Genomic DNA, 22,481 nt, shown 5'->3' on the forward strand with positions numbered 1-22,481 from the left:
ATTGTTGAGTTACACAAATGGATCTTTTCACACAACATGAAACATTAGTTCATTGTCCTTGGCATCTATTCATCTCAAACTCTCTCTGTGCTAAGTCTCTCTCCATCTGTCTATCTTTCTCTCTCACACGCACGTGCACAGACACACGCACACACACACACACACACACACACACACACACACACACCACTCCAGTTTGGCTGTGAACAGGTTTAACCTCAGCAGCTCTGTCTTGCTCCTACCCCATTACTAGGCTAATGAAAGCAGTGAAAGGATAAAATCCAATGAAGCTGCTTTTCACACTGCTTAACCCTTAAGAAAACCTTTGACCTTTGTGCAAGAGCACACACACAACACAAGTATACACGTGGATGATTGATACACAATGGAGCAAGTGGTGAGTTCATTCACATTAATATGAAAACAAAGAGACAACTTTCACAGGGGTTTGTGCAGCACGTGTTTGTGTAAAATGTTCCATGTAATTGTTGTATTTGTGTGTGTTTTTTCAGCAGGTATATGTAGTGTTGATTGCTTGAATTATTCATTTTTTTATGAATAATAAATGTGTTGTGATGACTGGAACACCTGACTCTGATTACCTGCTCAGAAGTAGGAAAGTGGGTGACTACTAAAACTCATGCGAACTTTCATAGAGCCACAGTGTTGACATGCAACTGGTATTAATAACACTTGCTGCTGCTATTTACAATTAAGATAAGTTGATGATGAAGTTTGCGCAAAACTTCAAGACAGAAGTTTTATTCCTCTAACTCTTCCTTTTTTATTCTTTGTTGTCAATCTTAACCATAAATTAATCTTAATTCAAAAATGATCTATAGCTTAAATATATACTTCATACATCATCTGTGGAAATCTGCGTGCCACACAGAGAAAATAGATTCACTGCTAAAACTGTTGCTGCAGTCCTGCGAGCTGTCGGTGTAGGGTCTCCAAAAAGAATGATTGCAATTGATTTGTAATACTTTTCGGAAGATACTTTAATGCAGCCCTAATTACTCATTTTATGTACCAAAATAGGAGAAAACATAATAATATAATATATAACAGTTCCCTGCCCATGCAAAGAGTTTGTATTGAACATACAGCATTTACAGAGAGCTTTACTCTCAATGTGTTTAATTTGTTTCCCTGCAATATATCCTCCCAGCGATGCATTAACCATGCATAACATTTTTATGGTTAAGGAAAAGTCCACATGTCCCCTCTCAGTCAGTGTTGACTTTCCATATTTAACCAGGGTCACTACCTGTTGGGTCACCCTAACATTAAAGCTGCACTAATTATATGAACAATGGGTCAATTCACCCAACTCAGTTCCTCTCAGCTCTATAGAGCTTTAAGCATCTTTGAGCTAAGTGTTTGGCTTTACGGCCCCCGACATCACTGTTTTTGTTCTGCTTCACAGCTCTCATCAACTACGTTTCTAGCAGCAGCAGACAGCTGTTTTCAGTAAAGAAGCTCTGATAAACCCACTGTACACGGCCCACCCATGAAAACTGTTCACATGTTCAACTGTACAAGGTGACAATATATTAATGTTTTGTTTATAGCTGCTCAGCTGCTCCGAAGTGGCAAAGATATCATTATAAAAATCTGAAAAAGTGTGTCCTGTCATGTGCTTCAAGTCAGAATTGGCTTTGTACTGACAAACAAGTGTTTGCACTGATGAGCCTGGGTGAACTGAATTTGCTTTGAGATAATTCTGACTTGTCTAAATCTATTCTGCACTTTCTCAGATCTGCACTGAGATCTTTGGAATTTCCCACTGTGATGTCTGTGGCTCAATCTCATGTGTGTAGTCAAACAGGCCCTATTTAATTAAAGCCACATATAAGTTACAAGTATAGCTGCAGTAAATCATAACCACTGACAGGAAGCTAAGAGGCATTCATAAAGTTTAATGACATTTTAAAACGCTCTTTGCCCCCAATATTTATAATAAACTGTACTGTAACTTGCTCTATGTATATGTTTGACAAATGTATAAGAATACAAGAAACCAAACGTACTACATCTGTTTTGTGACTCTAGTGACAAATAATTAACAAAAGTTATAAGTACTGTTTTTGGTAAATATGATTGTTGTAAAATGCTACATGTAGGACATTTTAAAGGGCAGCATAACACAACATTTTTCCAACATTTGTCCTTACCTACTGGCTGGTAGCCCTGCCTTGTTGGACCTCCAAATGGGTTGCGACTGCCAAAAGAGCCTCCATCAATAGACCCATACGACATTCTGCCTGATGGTTGGTGGCGTGTCAGCTGCAGGCACCTAGGGAAGGAACAATAACGAGAATCCAATAAAACACAATTGGTTTTCCATTTCTCTGCCAGTCTAAAAATGTATGCACAGACAGTGCTGACAGTAAGTGAATAAAGTGAGCATGATTTTTATTTCTTTGTAGACATTTGCCCTGTAAAGATGGGCTTTACTAGAAGAGGGCTGGTAATAGAGTTTTACCAGAGCTCATTCCAAGCAAAGACCTACTTGTACTCATCACATCATTTAAAACAAACATGTAAAACCCATTACATCATCTTTAGTTTTCTGAAGGGCCTTGGCAGGGTCTCAAGCTTAAATTCAGGTGAAGCTTGAATTCGTTAATTGCTAATTTGTTCAAGGCAACCAATTTAGAAACATTTTTGGAGCAGCTGCCATGACTTTGATTCGCTGAAACAACTATCAACCAAGCAATTATGCCAGAAAATCCACTTCTCTTTAAGCCTTAAAAACAATGAAACAATGTAACATTTTGCACTTCGAAACTAGCTAAATGAGACTGGATCCTCTTTTGTGAAATAATTATCTTGTGAATTAATTGTCTTGTATTATAAGAGAGAATTTGGCACACATTTTGGTAGACTTCATCTCAGCCCACTGTTGTTTGTGCATTTACATTATATATATATATATATATATATATATATATATATATATATATATATACATACATACACATACATACATACACACACAACACACACACACACACACACAGTATATATATATCTCAATATTTTAGATAAAATCAAAATGACACCATATGAAAGTGTTGCTCGTAGTGCCAAGACCAAAGGGAAGTAGCAGCCAACCTCACAGATCAGAATCAGAATACACATACGAGGAATTTGACTCTGGATTGTACATTGCTCATGATGGGCTTACTTAGACAATAATAAAATCAAAAACAGACTACAGTATCGAGAATACATATATACACACTACATATGTATGATTTAGTTTCATTGCTCTCATCAAAATCCAAAGCATTCATAGCTCCAGAAGGAGACAGACAAAGTTATTGACTAGATGAACATTTATTAGATAAAGAAACAGCTATTATTATATTATATTATAGATATTTCTTGGGAGCTGGTGGAGACTATATCATAGCTAAAAGGAGAGTAAATACTCAACTTAAATAATTGTTTGCTAACACACTGGTATTGACCCTGGACATTTCCACACATGTTTTAAATAATTCTGTCTAAAAAGACCTCTGCTTAGGTTGAAGGTACGTGAAACTACACTGGGAATTACAGGATAATCAATAAGGATAATACATTTGTAATTTGTCCTAACAAGTGCAACAAAACTAACAGGAGAGCAAGGGAGATGTCAAACAAGCCCAGTCTGTACACACCCACACAGTCCTGAGAAGAGGTATAATCAGCTGAAAGAGGTGAAATAAAGTGTGTGGGTGTACAATAGGTGAGCAGGGCCTATTATAAGCAGGGGATATGGTGGTGGTGTATCTGTAACCTGCATATGTGTTTGCTTGCCTGTTTCCGATGGATGAGTGGGCGGGGAAATGTGTGCAAACATGTAATAATAACTTAACAGGGTGGCATTAAGGCATGATGGAGAAAACTTTCTCCAACAAAAACTCATCTCAACTCATCATTTGTTAACTCTAATACCCCCCATATTGAATAAAATTGTCCATTAATGGTACATCAAATAAAACATACTTGGTACAGTAAAATGATTACTCTTTGAATGTATACAAACCCACAGACACAGAAATCCACATAGAATCACTCATCAAAGATTATGCTAATGTCAGCGTGGCATCTACTCTAATTTAGGCTGATAGAAAAACTATGGTGTATTACAAATCTATTGTGACATCACTGAAAATAACAAACACAAGTAGTCAGAAAATCTGACAGGTTGTAAGAAAGCAAACAGATAATTTAAAGGAGAAAAAAAGGCATCCAGTAAAATTACCCACAGTAAGTGCAATAAAATATTATTAGCAACATTCATGTGTGTTGACATTTGGTTTTATTTCCCAATAAAGTTGAGGTTAATCTGATAAATAACCTCTGTTCGTTGCTATGTTGTCATATTGTCCGAGATTTGGCAGTGTGTTCCAAGATCTAAGCAATTACTTTGGGTACAACATTATCATAAACTCATGATAAGGGAAGAAAAGAGTACTGTAGCAACAAAAGAGAAAAATGTGTACACATGGAGAATGTGGGACAATCTACCAATCATATGCTGCCATCCAACACCTTTAAAGACTATTAGGATGTTGTATCATGTTGGTTTAATCACCAGAAATAAAAACAATAATGTGTGATTTTACCTGCTGTAACTGTTTATCAGTACGTCCGGTGCTTTTTATGTAGTGTTTCCATCTATATTGTTTGCCCATAAATTCTTCTAGCAGGAAACGTCACCTACATCCAAAATGTTATATTTTTTTACTTTCCTGTTTGTCTACAGATTGAAAAACATGATGAAACATGTTAATTAGTGAGCTTGAGAGGTGTTGGTGGATGCTTTTTAATATCTTCTCGTGTCATTCATGAAAAGAAAGAATACCGGTATGCATATTTCCCAAAATGCTGAGCTATTCCTTTAAGTCTTACACCTGCTAAGGCTCTTTGAGCCTCTTTCTGTCCTTTTCGACTGTGGTATAATAAACATTATAGTGGCATATCTACACAGAAGTCATTTCAGTCGCACTCTCGTTTAAATTAATCCAGCGTCTACACAGGCCGCATAACATTTCACATTTCATTCACGCTATATGTGTGTAAATAACCTGAAGTATATTTTTATGCTTCAAGTCTATTTTCTTCAAATTAACACGCATAACTACAGTGATTGTGTATTGGGCTTTGAGCACAGCCAAAACATGAACCTGAACGCATCCTGTGTAGCCACAGATGGAGGTCTACAGCCGCTGCTGCTGCTTTGCTAACATGCTGCTCACACTAAGCCTCCTGTGTACAGATGGTGTAAGGGCCGCTGCAGGGGCCTAAACATTTTGTACTTTTAAGGTTTGAGCATGTCTAGGTCAGAATCAGACATGACAAATATGTTAAATAATTGAGCCTTACTCTCTAACATATATTTGTTTCCTGTGAGGGCACTGTTATTATGTAAACCAGCCTCTTTAGCCGTAACCCACTTATATGATGAGAGGTGAGGAGGATACAGAATACTCTTCTGAATACTGCTGAAAAGGTCAAATCATCATGTGAACATGTGTTTCACCTGCGGCCAGAGACACACAGACGAAACTCTAATCAACAAATCTCTCTCAGCACTCTATCAAAGGTCAGAATTTGATAGTGGTCAAGTAGCCAATACTCTTTCCCCACCGTGAAAGACAAGAACTCAGACAAGCAGGACAATGTGATTACATTGTGCAGGCCCTTGTTGTGATGAAGCCAGTGAATCTGGCCTGTAGGACTGGCATTATGTGCTACAAGGCAGGGCAAAGGAGCAGCCAGAGATCCAGCGTCCGCGCATAACAGGCAGACTGATTCACTGGGCCACGAAAACATTTAATCCGATTAATTTTCATAGAGAAGGGAGATTAATTACTGTTGGCAGTCTATAAACAATCTTCCCTCTGCTTGATTTCAAGCCCAGTGACTGCGCCTTACATCCCTCTGAAGTGTGGACATGCACCGCCTCTATCTGCACACAACATGCACACTCGTGGATGCACATCAATGTCTGCACACACAAACACACACACACACACAACCATACCCTTCACCACAGTGTAGAGTTATAAATCCCCCAGGTTGTTCACGTAGTTGCCCATACATGTGAAAATTTAGGTCATTAGAGTGTTGATGAAGATTAAAAATAGGTATACCTCTGTGTCATTTCTCATGCACACAGTGGCATCATCCCTGGAAATGCTTTCAGAGCTTGTCCTGTCCTCTGTATCCCAACCCTCTGTCAAACCATCATCCCACACTTGTAATGGAAGGGGAAATGTACAGCCTCTAACTACTCATTTTTGCATAACTGTATGTGAAATATAATATTTAAATTAAAGTAAATTGGAGGAAAAAATGCATCAAAAGAGCAGGGGTTAAACATCTGGGGAGCAGTGACTGACCATAACCACTCAGGGTATAGATGGTGATATGCTTCGCCACAGTGCGGTAGTGAGAACTAACCAGCCATGAGCAGCTACTATCAGACTCTCTGCTTCTCTGCTGAAAGACAGGTATATATGAAAGTTGCGACTGTCACTAGAAGCACATTTATGTGTTGTCTTGTAGCTAGGACAGCAGGTCTAATACGAGAGGTCCTCCCAGTGGGTTTGGGGGAATGCCGGTGCATAGTTGTAGCCCTGCTGTTTATTATGGTTAAATTAATGTTACTGTTCATCAGCCCTAAACATATAAAGTCAGTGAAGCTGAATATAGCACAGTTATCCGAGGCCTCATTTGTTGTGTTTACTGCCACAGAAGAGAAATTAATCTCGTGTTGGGGACCAACGGGGTCTCCTCACCGGCATCCGTGAATGCTTGTTAACATTAGCAGCCATGTTACCTTGCCAGGCTAAATTAGCTTCAAACTAGAGGTCTCCACAGTTCTGACAAACTAATAGTACAAAAGCCACTCAAAACAGATTAATAATGATGGGAGTAAATACTGACTGAAGCCCAAAAAAACTACATTTGGGGGTAGTTGGTCTACAAATTGATCACTTTGTGTGAAATCTGACAATCAAAGATGACCCGTCTCTTCTGTTCAATGCAATTCAATGTGTTTTTTTGTTTAAAGCTCAGTAACAACTGACAATGCCCATCACAGTTTCCCAGGGCACAAGGATGCTTCTTCTGTCTGACCACCAAACCAGAATATTTGGTTTACAATGATAAAAAACATCCACGTCTTTGAGAAGATGGAAATAGCATCTGTTTAGCATTTTGCTCGTTAAGTGACTTGAACAATCCATTGATTTCAAGCAATGTCGTTGCCGATCGATCAGTCAACCTTCAGCACAAGTTTTTTTTGCACTAATTAAACTGGAAACTGGTCTTCTGTAAACTGTGTTGATGTTTTGTAAAGATGTTTTATATGTCATGACTGAATCTAATTCATTGCACATACTCTGGAATCATATTCACAATCACTGACAATGCTGTCCTCTCATCACTTCCCAGGAAACTTAAGAGATGTTCCCTTTTGGCCTCAGGTGAAGATGCCAACGATGGTTGTTTCAGACTTGGCCTCAGGCCTCAGCTACCATCATAATAGAATTGCAGTCTTACGATAACAATGAAGTTAAATATATAATACAGCACCTAAATTTACCTGTTTAACTTTTATACTATCTACAAATATAAACCAAAGTGTCTCATTACTGACAATGCAGTTTATAGAAGGACAAAAAATTCATCACAAAAGACGACCTGTTAATGGTCCTTCATCACAACCCTGAAATGTAAGAATCCGGCAATTCCCCTCTTAACTCCTGCTTGGATAACGTGCATTTTCTTAAAGCAAAATACATGTCTTTCAAAGCAATTTTACAGCAAGCTAAACTATACAAAAATGTCCGGTTGGTGAAAGATTTTTGTAGCACATGAAATGCCACTGTTGAATGAAGAGAGTCCTCGCTTATAGAGAAAAATAGGCCCTTACACTGGTAAACAGAGTAGAAGTGAGGTAGAGCAGCGTGCACCCCTGTGTGGCACTGCAGGACACAGAAGGATGGTAAATACAGGCCTGGCAGGGCCGAGTGACTGGATCCACAGCTACTCACCACCCCCACTGGTTTTCATTCAGTCCCCCACTCTTTTCACAGCTGTCATTATCAGCAACACAAGGCTTAGCTTAGCCAGAGCAGGCAACTGAGCAGAAATAAGCCTACACCCTGTACACAAATGCAGCATTTATCACATACAAGCAAGGGCCAACCTGAGGTGGGACTGTGTGTGAGCATTATGTGAGCATGTGTGTGTGGGGGGGGGGGGTGTTGAAGCCTCATTTCAGTTTTTCCAGAGTAAAGAGACCATATTTTTGTTTGTTATTCAATACTTTTCAGCCATTTTCTCATCAACACAAATCCATATGCATGTACATATATATTTACAAAAAGGGTGAAAGGGTGAAGTAAGTGTACTTGATTGTGAGGAAAAAACTCTAAATAGCTTAAAGTCAATGTCAACTTCTAAATGACATATACTGAATAGTTTTTATGCAGACAGCATATCAGGACTTCTAATGGCAGAACGTCAGGTGACGTAGTATAAAGAGCTACAAAGTTCGCGCAAGGAGGTGGTGGGGTGGATGGATGAGTGAAGTAAACTCAGGACTTTCACTCAGGAGACTGATTTTAGAGTCCCGTGTTAAAGAACAGTTGACATGTTTTAAGTTAAATACCGTTTTGTAGATGACTTGCATCACGTGACTTACATAATGTACTTATTTGAACCCAAACCACCATCTTCTCCTAAACCTAACCAATTGGTTTTGTTGCATAATACCTAACCAATCAGTCACACACTACAAAACTGTTTTGCAGTTTAGTGTTCAAGTTTGTATTACATACATGAAGCATGCGACTTAAAATCATCACATTTCTGTGTAGACTGATGAGGAGACAGTGCTCAAATTAATGATTGTTTTCCACATGATTTTCATTTGTTTTAGCTTTGACTGGAGCTCTTAACTACATTGTTTCTTCTTCTTCTTCAGTGGACTGGAGAATTAGGTCTACCAAGTGTTTATCGTCACGAACCAACTCCCTATATACAGTATGATGGTTACATTTCTGCTCACAATTCTCCAAAGCCCGCAGAAGGATTTAGATTATTGTTGTCCTTGGTAGCCAACTTGCAGGTGTGTCAGTCTCCTAATACAGGAAATGGTATTTTGGTCTTTTTCAGGAGGTTTCCTGTAGAGACTGAACAATTACAGTCTAATTACAGTGAAAAAAAAAAAAACAGGTTGGCACAGTTGATAAGTACCCCTGATTTACTGGAGGTTCAAAGAAAGCCTTGAAATTATACTTGCAAAGAAAATGGATGGGGTCATGTTGTGTCAAGTTTATCCAATTATGAGTTCAGAATTTTGCTCTTCCCTCAAGTGAAATATTTTAGGAATTAACAGCTTCTTATGCACTTCAACAACCTGACCTCTTCCATTTTCATAAAATCTGATGTTTGTTTCTTCAAAAGCTGCCACTGTTTTCTCCCCCAATATTGAGTACGCAAATTAAGGGACCAGACCATCTCCTGCTAACCCCAAATTACCAGAAATCCTGAGACAGCTAAGGGACCTGGGCCCCTATTTATCAAGCTTCTCAGAATTACTCATAAGAACTGACTTAAGCTCAAAGCTGTGCTTAAAAGTTAGTTATCAAGCATCGTAGTCCTAATTTGAGTGAAGTGTAGCACTAAATCTTAAGTGTCAGTCTTAGTGCTGATTCACGACACTTTGATTTTCACAGATTTTGGATGACAATGTCGCCAAGGACCAATCACTGAAGAGATTTCCTTATTTAAGAATATTCTCAGATAAATTCACATTGAATGGTGAAATTCCTAAGAGGAGTTTATATTCAACACACATTTAACAATAAAGAATTTTCAAGATAATACATTATGATATACTGTAGGTCTACACATTAATAAATGAAAGATAAAAAAGTTTATCGTTAGATGAGCGCCATCAAAGGCGCCTGCTGCTCCTGTATTGTGGCTATTTGCATGAACTGTGTTTGCTTCTGTCGGATTACGGTGGGTGTTGTTAGGAAGTCGATGAAACACGTGACAGTTTGTGGAGCTGTAGCCTAAGTGCCATAATTGTTTCCATGACTATTCTGCTTATTGATGGTTATGACGGCCGCAATCATCAGCATTGCTGTTTTTTTCATGTGGCAAATAAACGAAGCGTCATCTCCACCTTCAATTTAACTGGAAACGCATTACTGCATAAAGTCTGCATAAAGCCAACTTGCTGTCAAAGTTTATGCCCGCGCTGTCCGACCCCGTCTTATTAACTGCGAGTCGTCAGAATTCTTCCTCTTCTCTCCGCATGTCTCTGTCTCCACAGCGCCATCATAAGCCCTACTGGCTGCTCCTAACCACTTGAGAGACCTCTCGAGCAGCAATAACTGGGAGAGTAAGAATGATTCTTAGCTTTGAGAAATTTGATAACTTGCTTTTATTCTTAAGTTTAAAAGTAGGAGTAAATTTCATGAATTCTCAGCACTTAAGACTAAAACGGCACTTTGAGAAGCTTGATAAATACCGGTGCTGGTCTGTAAAGCACTACCAAAAGTTACTGGTCCACCGCCAGTAACTCTCTAACCTCTGATTTTGACACATTTCAAGTTGTCAAAATAGTTTTGTCTCACAACTCATTACTGCTACAATGAGGCATGTAAATGTAATGGTTTGGTGTGATGGATTACAAATTTCAATATGAAATCTATTAATTCCATGACACACTTGTCACATTCGCCCCAGTAATTAATACAATTGTATCTATTTAAATACACCAGTACTGTAAGATTCTTCGTTTTTGCAGCGGAGCTCTAAACTGTGTAAAATCTGTTTGACATCTTGTGCAATTATCAAAAAAAGTAAATCATAACTATATAAGAGGTTCAAAGTTTCTTCACATTGGAAACAGACGTTGAGAAACATATCTTACCACAAGGTCCATTTAGTTCGTCATCAAGCTTTTGATCATGCCACATGATCTTCAGCAGCAGATGGAGTTTGATCAGTACAATAGATTTCAATAGTACATTTATGTCTTTGATGAGCTAATTCCATCTGTGGCACATTGCAAGCGTTTTAGGGTATGGATAGTAATATTAACAAATGCTTGTGTGACAGACTGCTGCATCTAAAATATGCTCTTAGTTCAGAAAGCAATTTTCTGTCATTCTGTCATTCAGATCATGTAGGACGTCAACACTTTTTCCTACAAATTACTTTTAGTTATGGAATGAAGCTATGAAGGACCATGTTTTCCAGTCCAATAATTATTACATTCTTCTGTGGCACAGAAGAAGGGAGGGGTTCTGGGTGTGTGGATGGTGTACAAAGCACAGTGCTCTGTTCTACAGTAGAGGGGTAATAATCAGAGACAAAACTCTTCCAGGATTACAGTTGTAAATTTACGGGGGGGGGGGGGGGACACAATTCTACAAATAAAATAATTAAATATTATCTGACATTATAGTCATCAATTTAAGACATTTTATTGTAAATGATTATTGAAAAATTGTGTTTTTTTGTCAAGGAACCACATCGCTTCACTTTGCAAAGCTGCAACATCACATCGCAGGTGCCGCTGCTTGCTGTGTATTATGGCTCCAGTGGAAGATTTTATTATGTTTAGTAATAAGAAAATACTTGTGATTTTTATTCATTATCATATGCATCAGGACGTTAGAGACATTGCAGTGATTTAGATTGTTTTCTCATAATTGTGGGACTTTAATCTCAGAGAATTTCTGAGTTTTGTTCTTGTAAACCACTTTCATCTCGGAAGTAAATTGCCATGACAGCAAACCTCGGCTAAAACGTATCCTTATTTTGTAGTACAGATTAATCAGGAAGTTACTCCTGAAGTTTCCTGGATAAGCCAGTTACCTCGCTTCGTGGTCCTGACTATTAATACACACCACTTGATAAAATACGTTTAGATTTCATCCTGACTTGTTCCACTGCGGTTGCAACACATTCTTAACACAATAGCATTGGGTTCATACAGCAGGCTCTGTAGCCTCTGTGATTTTAGGGAGGAGGTTAGGCTATAATTGAATTATCCGATTCATATTTTGATAAACCATTTTACGTGTCCAAAAAATACGGAGCCAGGGTGGTGGGTTAATAAACAGAGAAGAAAATTCCAAGATGAAAGTGGTAAATTTACTAAAACAAAACTCGGAAATTCCTTGAAATTAAAGTCACAAAAAAATCCAAATCACTATGGTGTTTTTTTCTGAATACGCACAATCCACAGCAAAGTCTCCAAGGTGCATGATAATATAGTGATTGAGGGCTAAACTCAAGAGTATTTCCTCACAAACATAATGCACGGCAGAGGTGTGTGTGTGCAATGTTGCAGCCTTGCAAAGTGACATTTCTCTCATAAATGGATGACTATACTGTCTATATAGAGAATATATAAGTTTTTTACTTGTAGATTTATCTTGGAAATTATAATTTTATTCTCGGATTATTACCCCTCTCTACTCACTCCATTTTTTTTTTTTATTACATTGGACCTTATGTGCAGTTGTATCTTTACATCTTAATCATATTACACATAAAAGAAGAGTCAATAAAATACTAAATAGAGAATTAGCCTACAATAAGAACACGGTGAAGATAATTAGGCTACAGATTTACTCTATGCGACGCCAACAAGCCTCCTTGGCTTTGTCGGCCGCCACGTTGTTAGATTTAGGTGTTCATGTGTCTTTAAACTCCTCATATCCCGACACTATAGTATTATTTTAAAAAAATACTGAGCATGCGCCATTGCGAAAAAAATCTGCCCACACGGCCGAACACTCCCCTTGTATGTGTTAAGTTTAAGGTAACAGCGACTCAACTAACCAACATCGCATTCACTGTCGTAGTACCATTTTACACCAGTGTAGGCAGTCAACCCTTTTGAACTCCCTTTGTAGTACAGGCCACAGGCCTCTGGACTGGTCATGACATGCTTGTGTTTGAGGTGATGGAAAAAAATCACAGTATTTGCGTTTAGCTTTTTTTAATGTGTATGTTGACTGAAGCCAAGGTGGGAACTCATCAGAATTTCCACTGTTGACTCCACTTCTGTACTAAACATACACAAAAGACATGCTGACTGGTTTATTTACTGCCATTTTTCAAAGCATAGTGATATGAACTGAAACTAGTGGCTTCTAAGAAGAACCATACCTGTTCCTTTACATGGGAAAATTTGGGATACACTGCTGCCTTTAAATAAGAACAATAAAAATAAAAGGCCATGGCAGACCCATATACAGTGTCAATGTATCCATGCTGTCTTTATTATACTTTATATTAATGCATTTCTTCACCAAAAGCTCGAGTAGTATACTGACTCTAAAGCCACTGACTCGATGATGAAATGACATTTTAAAACGCAAGACTGACCTAAGGCCCATTTTACTGTAGCCACGTTACTGTCAGCGGTCCGGAATCAAGTTAGTGAGACATGATGACCATTAACACTGTGATGTTGTTTCTTCAAGATGGGACTGACCCTAATCAGCCAGGGTTCTTTTGCCCAATCTGCTCCTTCTGACGTACAAGACATCCTGATTCCAAACTAGCTCCCTGTCTAATTATCTCTCACACACAATTCAATTGAGTGACTCTATCAGGTTAATGGATATATAAATGTGTTAGATATGATTCATTTACCAACCCAGAAATGTCTGTTGGAATTATTCCATATTCTACAGTGTTCTGTAATGGTTCTCATTTACCCTAATGTTTATCCGTAGCCTTAGGCAGGCGGGACAACTCTGTAATAGTGGTGTGGAGAAACAGAAACAGCCAAGAAACTTATATCTTCTGTTAACAAACATGGATGGACAATTGACATAACTATAACTACTTATTTCATTTTCATATAGTTGTCTGACATCGTCTGTATTGGGAGATCTGCCGTAATGAAAGACAAAATATATAGTCATAAGAAGTTGGAGGAAAAATATAGTTCTTTATATATAGTATATAGTTCCTTTATTATTGACCATACCACATTTACACAATAAATGCAGACACGTAAAGTTCACCTTGACCTTTATTGACTTACTAACATAATAACGGCAGACTTTGTGGCTTATCAGAAAGTCAAGACAAAGTTCTACATTTATTCATTTTAGCTGATGCTTTTGTCCAAAGCGACTTACAATTGTTATTTATGTCAGAGGTCGCACGCCTCTGGAGCAACTAGGGGTTAAGTGTCTTGCTCAGGGACACATTGGTAGATGTGTCACAGTGGGGGATTGAACCCTGGTCTCCCAAACCAGAGGCAGGCACCATCAATCTGCTAGCAGCTAGGGTTCACCTCCTATGCGTCGGTGCGGTCTCCATGTGTCTTTGTCATGTGACGTATGTGATTTATGTACCCCAGGTCTGGTCGGGAAACAGAGTTTGAAATTGTAGCTTTAGGAGGCATGGACAAAGGCCACGCTTAGGGGCGCTAGCATAGGATACTCTTAAATGAGTCGTATTTGGAGGTTGGTTAAAATGACTTATGTTGTCATTTAGGTTAGAGGACTTGTTGGAGCGTTTATTAAACCTATGTTACCTATGTTAACATAATAATTAATACCAAGTAAAAAAAAACAAACACCAGCCAAAGGAGTTTTCACAACCTGTTAGGCCAAAACGGCTCCTAACTTATCCATAAAATGTCAATAAATATATACGTTTAAATTAAAAAAACGCTTACGAAGGATATCTTAGTAGAATTTGGTACCACTATGTCTTGAGAAATTGCTCATTTCTGACTTATTTTTAAGATTTAGAATTAATTTATAAATCAAAGCAAACAGATGGGTTTATTTTGGTTATTTGGTTATTTCTTGTATGGAGAGGAAATCGCAAAATCCCTTCCCTTGAAAATCTATATTTTCCATTTTGCCTCATTATGGGCAAACTCAATTGTTGGTGTCCCCTGGTAAATTCAGCATACATTTGGTTCCTCGTGTTCTAATGTTCCTCAACTAGTCAACCAATCAATTGCATTCATTGTCAATTTGTTCTGGAATTTCCCCCCTCCATTGATTGTCCATTATACATTTTTCAGTCCAAAACTTGGTATTTGGTGAAATTTAACCCAAAGTAGCATCTTCTACATGCAAATAACAACAGCACTATCTACAGCTAGTGTTGTAGTACTCGAGACCGGTCTTGGTCTTAAGACCACTTTTTGATGGTCTTGTCTCTGTCTCAGACATTGAGGACTCGGGATTTTATTTCAAGCCCAGTCAAGACCATAACTTTGGGAATATCAATAATTTGCTTTTACATTGTCTGATGTATTTGTTAACATCCTAACTTTGATTGGAAGTAAAACATATTGCTATGCATATTCAAATGCAACCAATAACCCTGATTAACGACTCCCCGCGATGCTTACGCTGATTTCAGCTCTTAGTGTTTGTATGTGGGTGTTTTAATGTGGATCTTTCAGATCAATTTGTGAAGAACCTATGATCTCGTTCCACATTTTATTGCGTGCCATGCAATGCAGGGAACTGGTCTTGGTCTCGACTGCTCTCAGCCCCTAAAATGTCAATGTCAATTTTATTTCTATAGCACATTACACATTTACAGTTGACCAAAGTTCTGAACAGGGTCGATGTCAAATACATAAATAACAAGTGTAAAAATTACTACAACCAAAATGAATCACAGGGAAAACAACAACACTTTAAAACATCAGAAACCTGGTTTAACGGTTAAAAGCTACTGCAGAAAGGTACGTCTTAAGCAGCTATTTGAACGTTTGTAGGGTCTGTGCAGCTTTAATATGCACGGGGAGACTGTTCCATAGGATGGGGGCACCCACTACAAAGGCTCTATCTATCAAAGTCTTTGTCTTGTCTCGGTCTCGATAAACTCAGGTCTTGGTCTTGACTTGGTCTCAGTTTGGGCGGTCTTGACTACAACACTATCTACAGCTGCTTAGGTCCTGAAAAACCCTGAATGCAGCTTTTTGTGACATTGATGCCAAATCCCTATAGCAACATATTATAGGCCATATGCCCGCTTGTAATTTGATATTAAAATGAAAGGATGTTTTGCCAATACCTCATAGAGAAGCGAGTACTTGCTGGTTTGATTGCAAGCTTTTTGATGTGCATACTCAGAGATACTGATATGCAGCCACATGGTAGATTTGTATGACAGGATCAAAGGAAAGGATGAAAATCAAAAGGCAGTGTGTTTTGAGGCTCAGCCCTCTACAGTAACCTCTTCAGAAAAGAAAATAAAGATGAACTCAAAACCAGTGTCTTTCCCTCCAGTGGGAAAGTAGCTCTGCTAAATCCCCTCTCTTTATTGTCACCCCTTCAGCTGACACAGCCAAACTTAAGGATTGCTCATGTGTGTTTACTAAAGCCTCCTCCCTTGTCCCCAGTGTGATCTTTCCAGGTCATTCCATCAGCACAGCCTCCCTTTGAAAACAACCTTCAGCCTGGGGAGGAAGAGAGGAGAAAAACACCTCTGGGCAGTGAAATTGCCTTGTCACACAAAAAGGAGTCATTATTATTCTATTCCATAACTAAACTCTGCCTCAGCTTACCTTCCAGTGGCACCTGCCATCCAGGCTGAGCTATCACATGTACTCTCCCGACTGAAACTCTGTCTGCCAGGAGGATTCAGTACTGCCTCTGGTTGGTTTGGTTTGGTTTGACAGTGTGATCTACACAAAAAAAAATGTTCATTGAACGGCTAAGGCCGAAAGCTAACAATAACTGTTAAAAACAAGACAGCTAAGTATGCTGCAGAAGCCAGTGTCTGAATGTTGTGTTACCGAATCCTTCAAAAGATATTCACTAAAAAATATTCCTATGCACAAAAAGCAGAATAATCCATCTGCATGATTCTTAGATATATGAAACATGTGTAATGTTTTTTGTCATTGTGAAATTGTGCAGACATGCACAGTCTTGATTTCCACTCCCACATTCTTAAACGGCTTGCATAAAAACACCTCCATTAGTGGCATGGCCCTCCTCACACCCTTTATGACAGCAACATGAAAACAATAAATGGATGGAATTATCAGCCTCATTCAGTGAGTTCTATGTTGCCCCTGAAAGCTCAACACAATGCAACTTTAGAATACTTAAAATAAACAAAACAAAACACACACACAAACATAACTGTAGCTAAACCCAAATTTAATAGATAGGGTGATGTATTGTCAACACTGTATTTTAATCCACCGAAAAATTTCCATCCATCCATCCATCCATCCATCGCCAACCGCTTATCCTGCGTACAGGGTCGCGGGGTGCTGGAGCCAATCCCAGCTGGCATCGGGCGAAAGGCGGGGTACACCCTGGACAGGTCGTCAGTCCATCGCAGGGCCCACCAACAAATTTATAAAATATAATACTGAAAAGATCAGTGCCCTCAGGGGCACCAGTGGATGTCTGACCTAGGGAAGCAAAATGTGTCTAGATCCGGCCCTGTTTGGCGTGATGCCATTCATTGTGAATTGAACCTCATAAAACATGCTGGCGCCACCCACCACTACTCAAAGACTCAAACGGCACCTAGCAGCTACTGAAAGTAGAGAAATGTTCACTTTAAGCCATTGTCCTCGGACATGCAGTATTTAAAAGAAAAGAGGAAAAGTGTTGACAAGCTACTGGGTCTTGAAACAAAAAATAATGCCTGTAAATATCTGCTTTGTTGAGAGCCAGTATAGTGGTTCAACAACTGTTCAATCTGAGAATGTATGTGAAGTATGTGAATAACATAATCTCTAAAATGCACATCAGCACGTTTCCAGTGATTACAAGTAATGACACCACTGCTGCTCCAAAGCAAACTAGCTAATGGTAACATACAGTGATAATGTGGAGCAGTTAGCAGCGTGACCCCGTCTTTATTTTCCTCACTTAACACTTCATGTCATCACACAAACAAAATCTTGTGATCTACGACAGCCATTTTTCTTCTTCAATAGCATGTGTGGATTGGCAGGGACAAAGCAAACGGTTAGTGGGGAGGTTCTGATGGAACACAAAGCATGTGTTATCTGTATTTGCTCTCTGTCACAGCTTTGGCCTTAGGAAGGCAAACACTAGCAGGAGTCTGGCTCAATACATAGTGCTGTGCTTCTGTGTGTATTTGTTACTGATGTTATATTGATTGCATATGAATTTCAGCCCAAGTGTTAGCATACTAATCCATGTACATTATCATGCCATCGCCACAAACATCATCATAATAATACACCCACAAACAACTACAACCATTTTGTCACATATTCTGACAGTGTGTCTCTCTGGAATGCCAATTTGGCAGTCGCTCCAACATGTGGGCAGAATGAAACACTGTTACGCTCATACAGCAGTGTCTGCTGTTTAGATGACTGTCTAGACACGATGAATTAAGAGACAAAAGTACAACAATCTGACAGTTTAGGGACTGGAGGGGGTTGCTAGCCTACTGGGTGAGGCCAGGGCCTTCGTGCTCTTACTCATCACACCCGAGCTCTCTCTGCTCTCTAATTGGAACATCCTTTTTTAATTGGGTTTGGAAACCATGGAGACGGCCACTCCGTCTGGGAGCTGATAAGCTGAAAGAGACACCTTCAACAGAGGAAATGCCGCTGAGTGAGGTGGCACTGGCCTTGCAGTAACCGAGACGTCTCACCGCTATAAAGAACAGAAGCAGATGTGACTGACAGGGAAGTGTTGCATCACTGCCGAATACTGCTGGTCAATAACACAAGTTTAAAGACAACCAGATATATCAATACAACAAAGTTTTTCAGAGAACAACTTGTACTGTGGGGAGGTATGTGGATGTGTGACAGTAGTGGATCATTTATTTTCCTTGTCAAGTAATAGTCGGGTTAAGGTTTAAATATCATTTATTTAAAAAAATAGGTATAAACCCACCTGTTTGCAAGTTTAAAAAAAGTGGACACTTGAGCTAAAAACATATCCCAAAAAAGACATTTATGCTCTTCTGCTCATTATTTCAGGTGCTACCCTGATCATATAGATTTATTTATATGGGAATGGGGTAAATCTCATGTTTTTCCATTGTGCAATGCGTTTGAGATCAGTGCTGCCACACACATGCCCACACAGCCTCTGATTGGTCAACATGTGAAAACAACACCACTGATTGGTTGTCAGACTAAACCAAATGCATCATGGGATTGCCAGTGGGCCTCTAGCAAGCATGCTAACAACAATAACAATTTTTACTGAGGAAAGATTGTTAAATTATCACAGATTGCATCTTTATGGATACAAAGTCTCCAAAAAGACGCTGCACTTCAAGGTGGGATTACAACGCTTCTGAGAGGGATATAATCGAAGCACTTGTTAAAACGGCGCAACAGTAACCTAACCTAAGTCTCTAGCATGCAGCGTTCCAGAGATATTAAGGATGACTTAATACTATGCTTTGATGTCAGATCCGACATCGTCGACCTGGCAGTGTTAAACAATAAGATGATAAGCTTAAAAATAAAATAAAAAGCTTGATAAAGATTAAACTTTTCGTTCAAAACCATTTGGCTTGTGACCTCTTACAAAAACAGCCTGTTCGGGTCTTTTGGTTATGTTTCGGATGTCTGTCAGTTGTTAGTCTTTCGAGCAAAGAAACTTTTTTCATTTAAACTTAAAAAAAAGGCACCTGAGTACTTCTTCCACCCCTGAATATCAGTACCCAGAAGTGAGACATATTTGTAAAATTAGGTCTCATGAGGATGCTATGCTAGAAGGTTAAAAATGATCCTTTAATAAATCAATTATGAATAAATAATTAAGAAAAAGAATTACTTCAAGTCTACATTTCCTAACTTGTTGTTTTGTGCTTTCTTTAACAAATTCATGTGATGATAAACAGGCCCTCCATTTTACATATGGAATTCTGTTTACTCATCATGGTTGGTACTACTCAGCCTGTGAAAACACTTGTATTAGTCTTCTGTGGCAGTCTGAGAATATATTCTTGATGATGTCATAGTGAAGTCATCAGGGGGTGTGGAGTTTGAAAGATATCGACATTTACCAGGCAGGGAGTGTCTATTGTGGGAGAGGCTTGCTGCTCCTCCACAAAATCCCGATCGTTTGGCTCCACAATGGTGGAACGAGCATGTAGCACTTCAAGCAGTTCAGCATATTTGATGAAATTGATCTACTTGCATGATTAATGCAATGTTTGGGTTGGATCTATATATATATTTATTTATGAATGCACTTCTTATAAGTCAATTTGAATAAAAGTGTCAGCTACATAAATGTAATGTACAAAAAAGTGCTTGTAATTGCTGATATTCATCCATCTTGACATCTTGCTCATGTTGATGGAATATGATGAAATTCAACTCTAGGTCCAGTGCTTCTCCCATTTGTGTAATGTTTTTTATGTCTGACATAGTGTACATTTTCTTTGATAAGGTTAAAATGTCCTTTTCTAACATACACAGAAAAACTGTAGCTTTAGGCTTCACCCACTTAGCTTAAACTCAACCATGAAATGTATTTCTCCTTCCACATAAGGTTTGCTTGCACCAAATTTTTGTAGAAATTAAACTGAAACACTCTAATGAATAAATGCATTTCTATAGAAAACATTAAATGTGTGGTTTTTAGCTCGGACTTTGCACAGAAGTGCATCCCCTGTCTCTCAGCCTGCTGATTGCCATATCACTGAACCCAACACCAGCTAGTATCCAAGCCACCTGCATCCACTGGGACATCATGGGGAAAAAATCTTCAAAAATTGCCTTTATTCTGGCTCTTAAAGAACCAAAATTGTTTTTTGAAAAGAAGTAACCTTTATTTGTTCAAAAAGAGAATGGTGATGATAAAAAAAGATGATATTCAATTTCTCTGACAGTCTTATGATTGCCAGAGGCACCTGAGGTACAGAGTTGGTTAGAATAGTCAAATATTAAAGAAATATATTTTTTAAAGCATTCAGAAAGTCAAATTGTATACATTTTTATAAGAAAACACTTTCCTTTATGTATGGAGGGAAACGTTCACTCACAGTATCTGCAAAGGTAATGAAATATAACTAATCTCAGGGGGGGAAATGGTACAGAGATAAATGCCATCTGCATAGCACTCCTGCATGCCCACCCATCACATCTGGATAGGCTTGAGAGGGCAATCACTCAAAGACAGAGATCACCTACAGAAGAAGTAACATCATCATGTTGCCTGGCGAAGCAAAGTTATAACTTGCAGAAAGACTGGTGGTTGTTGTACAGCTGCTTTTGTTCTTTCGCTATCAAAATCAAATACTAAAAATACATAATAAGAATAAGGTAAGAATCCTTTATTGTACACAAAAACTGTATGTGCGTAACTTCAGAAAACAGGCTGCATCAGTATTTCCCCAACCTCTTGCCTTTGTTTTCTCTCTAAAATAAGTTTGGCTAACCTGGGGATTTGTTAACAACCTCTCTGACTGCTTGTGTTTCTTGGCCCAACATCAGACTTCTGTTTAGCAATGTTCTCAGCAATTAACTTTGTGACAGTGATGTTATTATTCCTGGGAGGAAAAATGGGCCAACCTATGAAAATAAGACCTAAGTTGCACGAAACTGGACATATCCTTTGGGCATTAGGTCAGATCATCATACTGATTCTGAAGCTGTTGTTCTCTCTGAAAGGAACCAGCTATATCTCCTTTAGTGAGGCAGGTGTTCAGGCACAACACACCCAGTTCAGCCATACGATTATCAATAACGCTTTACAGAAAGGGAGCCCAGATGTCCCACAGTGAGACAGGAACACTTTAGTGAAAGGTGACCTTGAGTCAGAGGGCTAAAGTGCTACGCCGCTTTCATTTGTTTGAAAGGACCAACAAGGTTGTCCTCTCTGCACTTATTTGATTGGACTTTCAATGGCAGGATGATAGTTTTCTGCCACACATCACTGCCTTGCATGCATATGAATGCAGCGTGGAGCAGGTGATGGTCCTAAGGGGAAACTGTTCATTATTCCACAAACTCCTCTCACTAATCTGTGCATAAGAACTGATCTGTTCTCTTTTTCTTCCTGCATCCCTCTTGCTCCCAATCTAGCTGTGGCCTTTCTCTAAAGGACACCGGAGCGTGCAGCAGACTTTATCTGGCCTCCTTTTCCTCTGACCTTTGAAAAAAGTACCTATTATTTTACCTCAGGGTTGTGTAACGCGCACCCACATACCTACAGAAATATCTCAAGTCAGGCTATTCAACAGCTATCTCAGCTGATTGTATTTTTAGAATGGTGGCCCTTGAAAGAGAGAAAAAAGCAAATAAGAAAATAACCAGAGGGTGCATGTTGAATAATAGTTAAGGCTGGAACATAATAACACAACTCGTATGTCAGTTTTTGGTTCAGCAGAAGCACAAAGACGTCAGACACAGGATGTGAAGCCATGTTACAACAACTGCTGCTGGACTAGTCTACTCTTCTTCCTTAAAGGGCATGTTTTTAGAG

At 38.9% G+C, this 22,481-nt stretch overlaps 1 protein-coding gene across 1 annotated transcript in view; it reads right to left on the reverse strand.

Annotated features, from left to right (window-relative positions):
- tsnare1 (T-SNARE Domain Containing 1) overlaps positions 1-22,481 on the reverse strand; it is a 182,652-nt gene that overhangs the window by 146,067 nt on the left and 14,104 nt on the right. The window contains exon 2 of the mRNA XM_038712303.1: positions 2,178-2,299. Coding sequence (XP_038568231.1) covers positions 2,178-2,262 — 85 coding nt within the window. The 5' untranslated portion in view covers positions 2,263-2,299. The remainder of the gene's footprint in view (positions 1-2,177; positions 2,300-22,481) is intronic.

This window comes from Micropterus salmoides, unplaced genomic scaffold (assembly GCF_014851395.1).
Source record: "Micropterus salmoides isolate LMB-PRFRI ecotype aquatic unplaced genomic scaffold, ASM1485139v1 Ms_hic_scaffold_11, whole genome shotgun sequence".
In the NCBI taxonomy this organism is placed as follows: domain Eukaryota; kingdom Metazoa; phylum Chordata; class Actinopteri; order Centrarchiformes; family Centrarchidae; genus Micropterus; species Micropterus salmoides.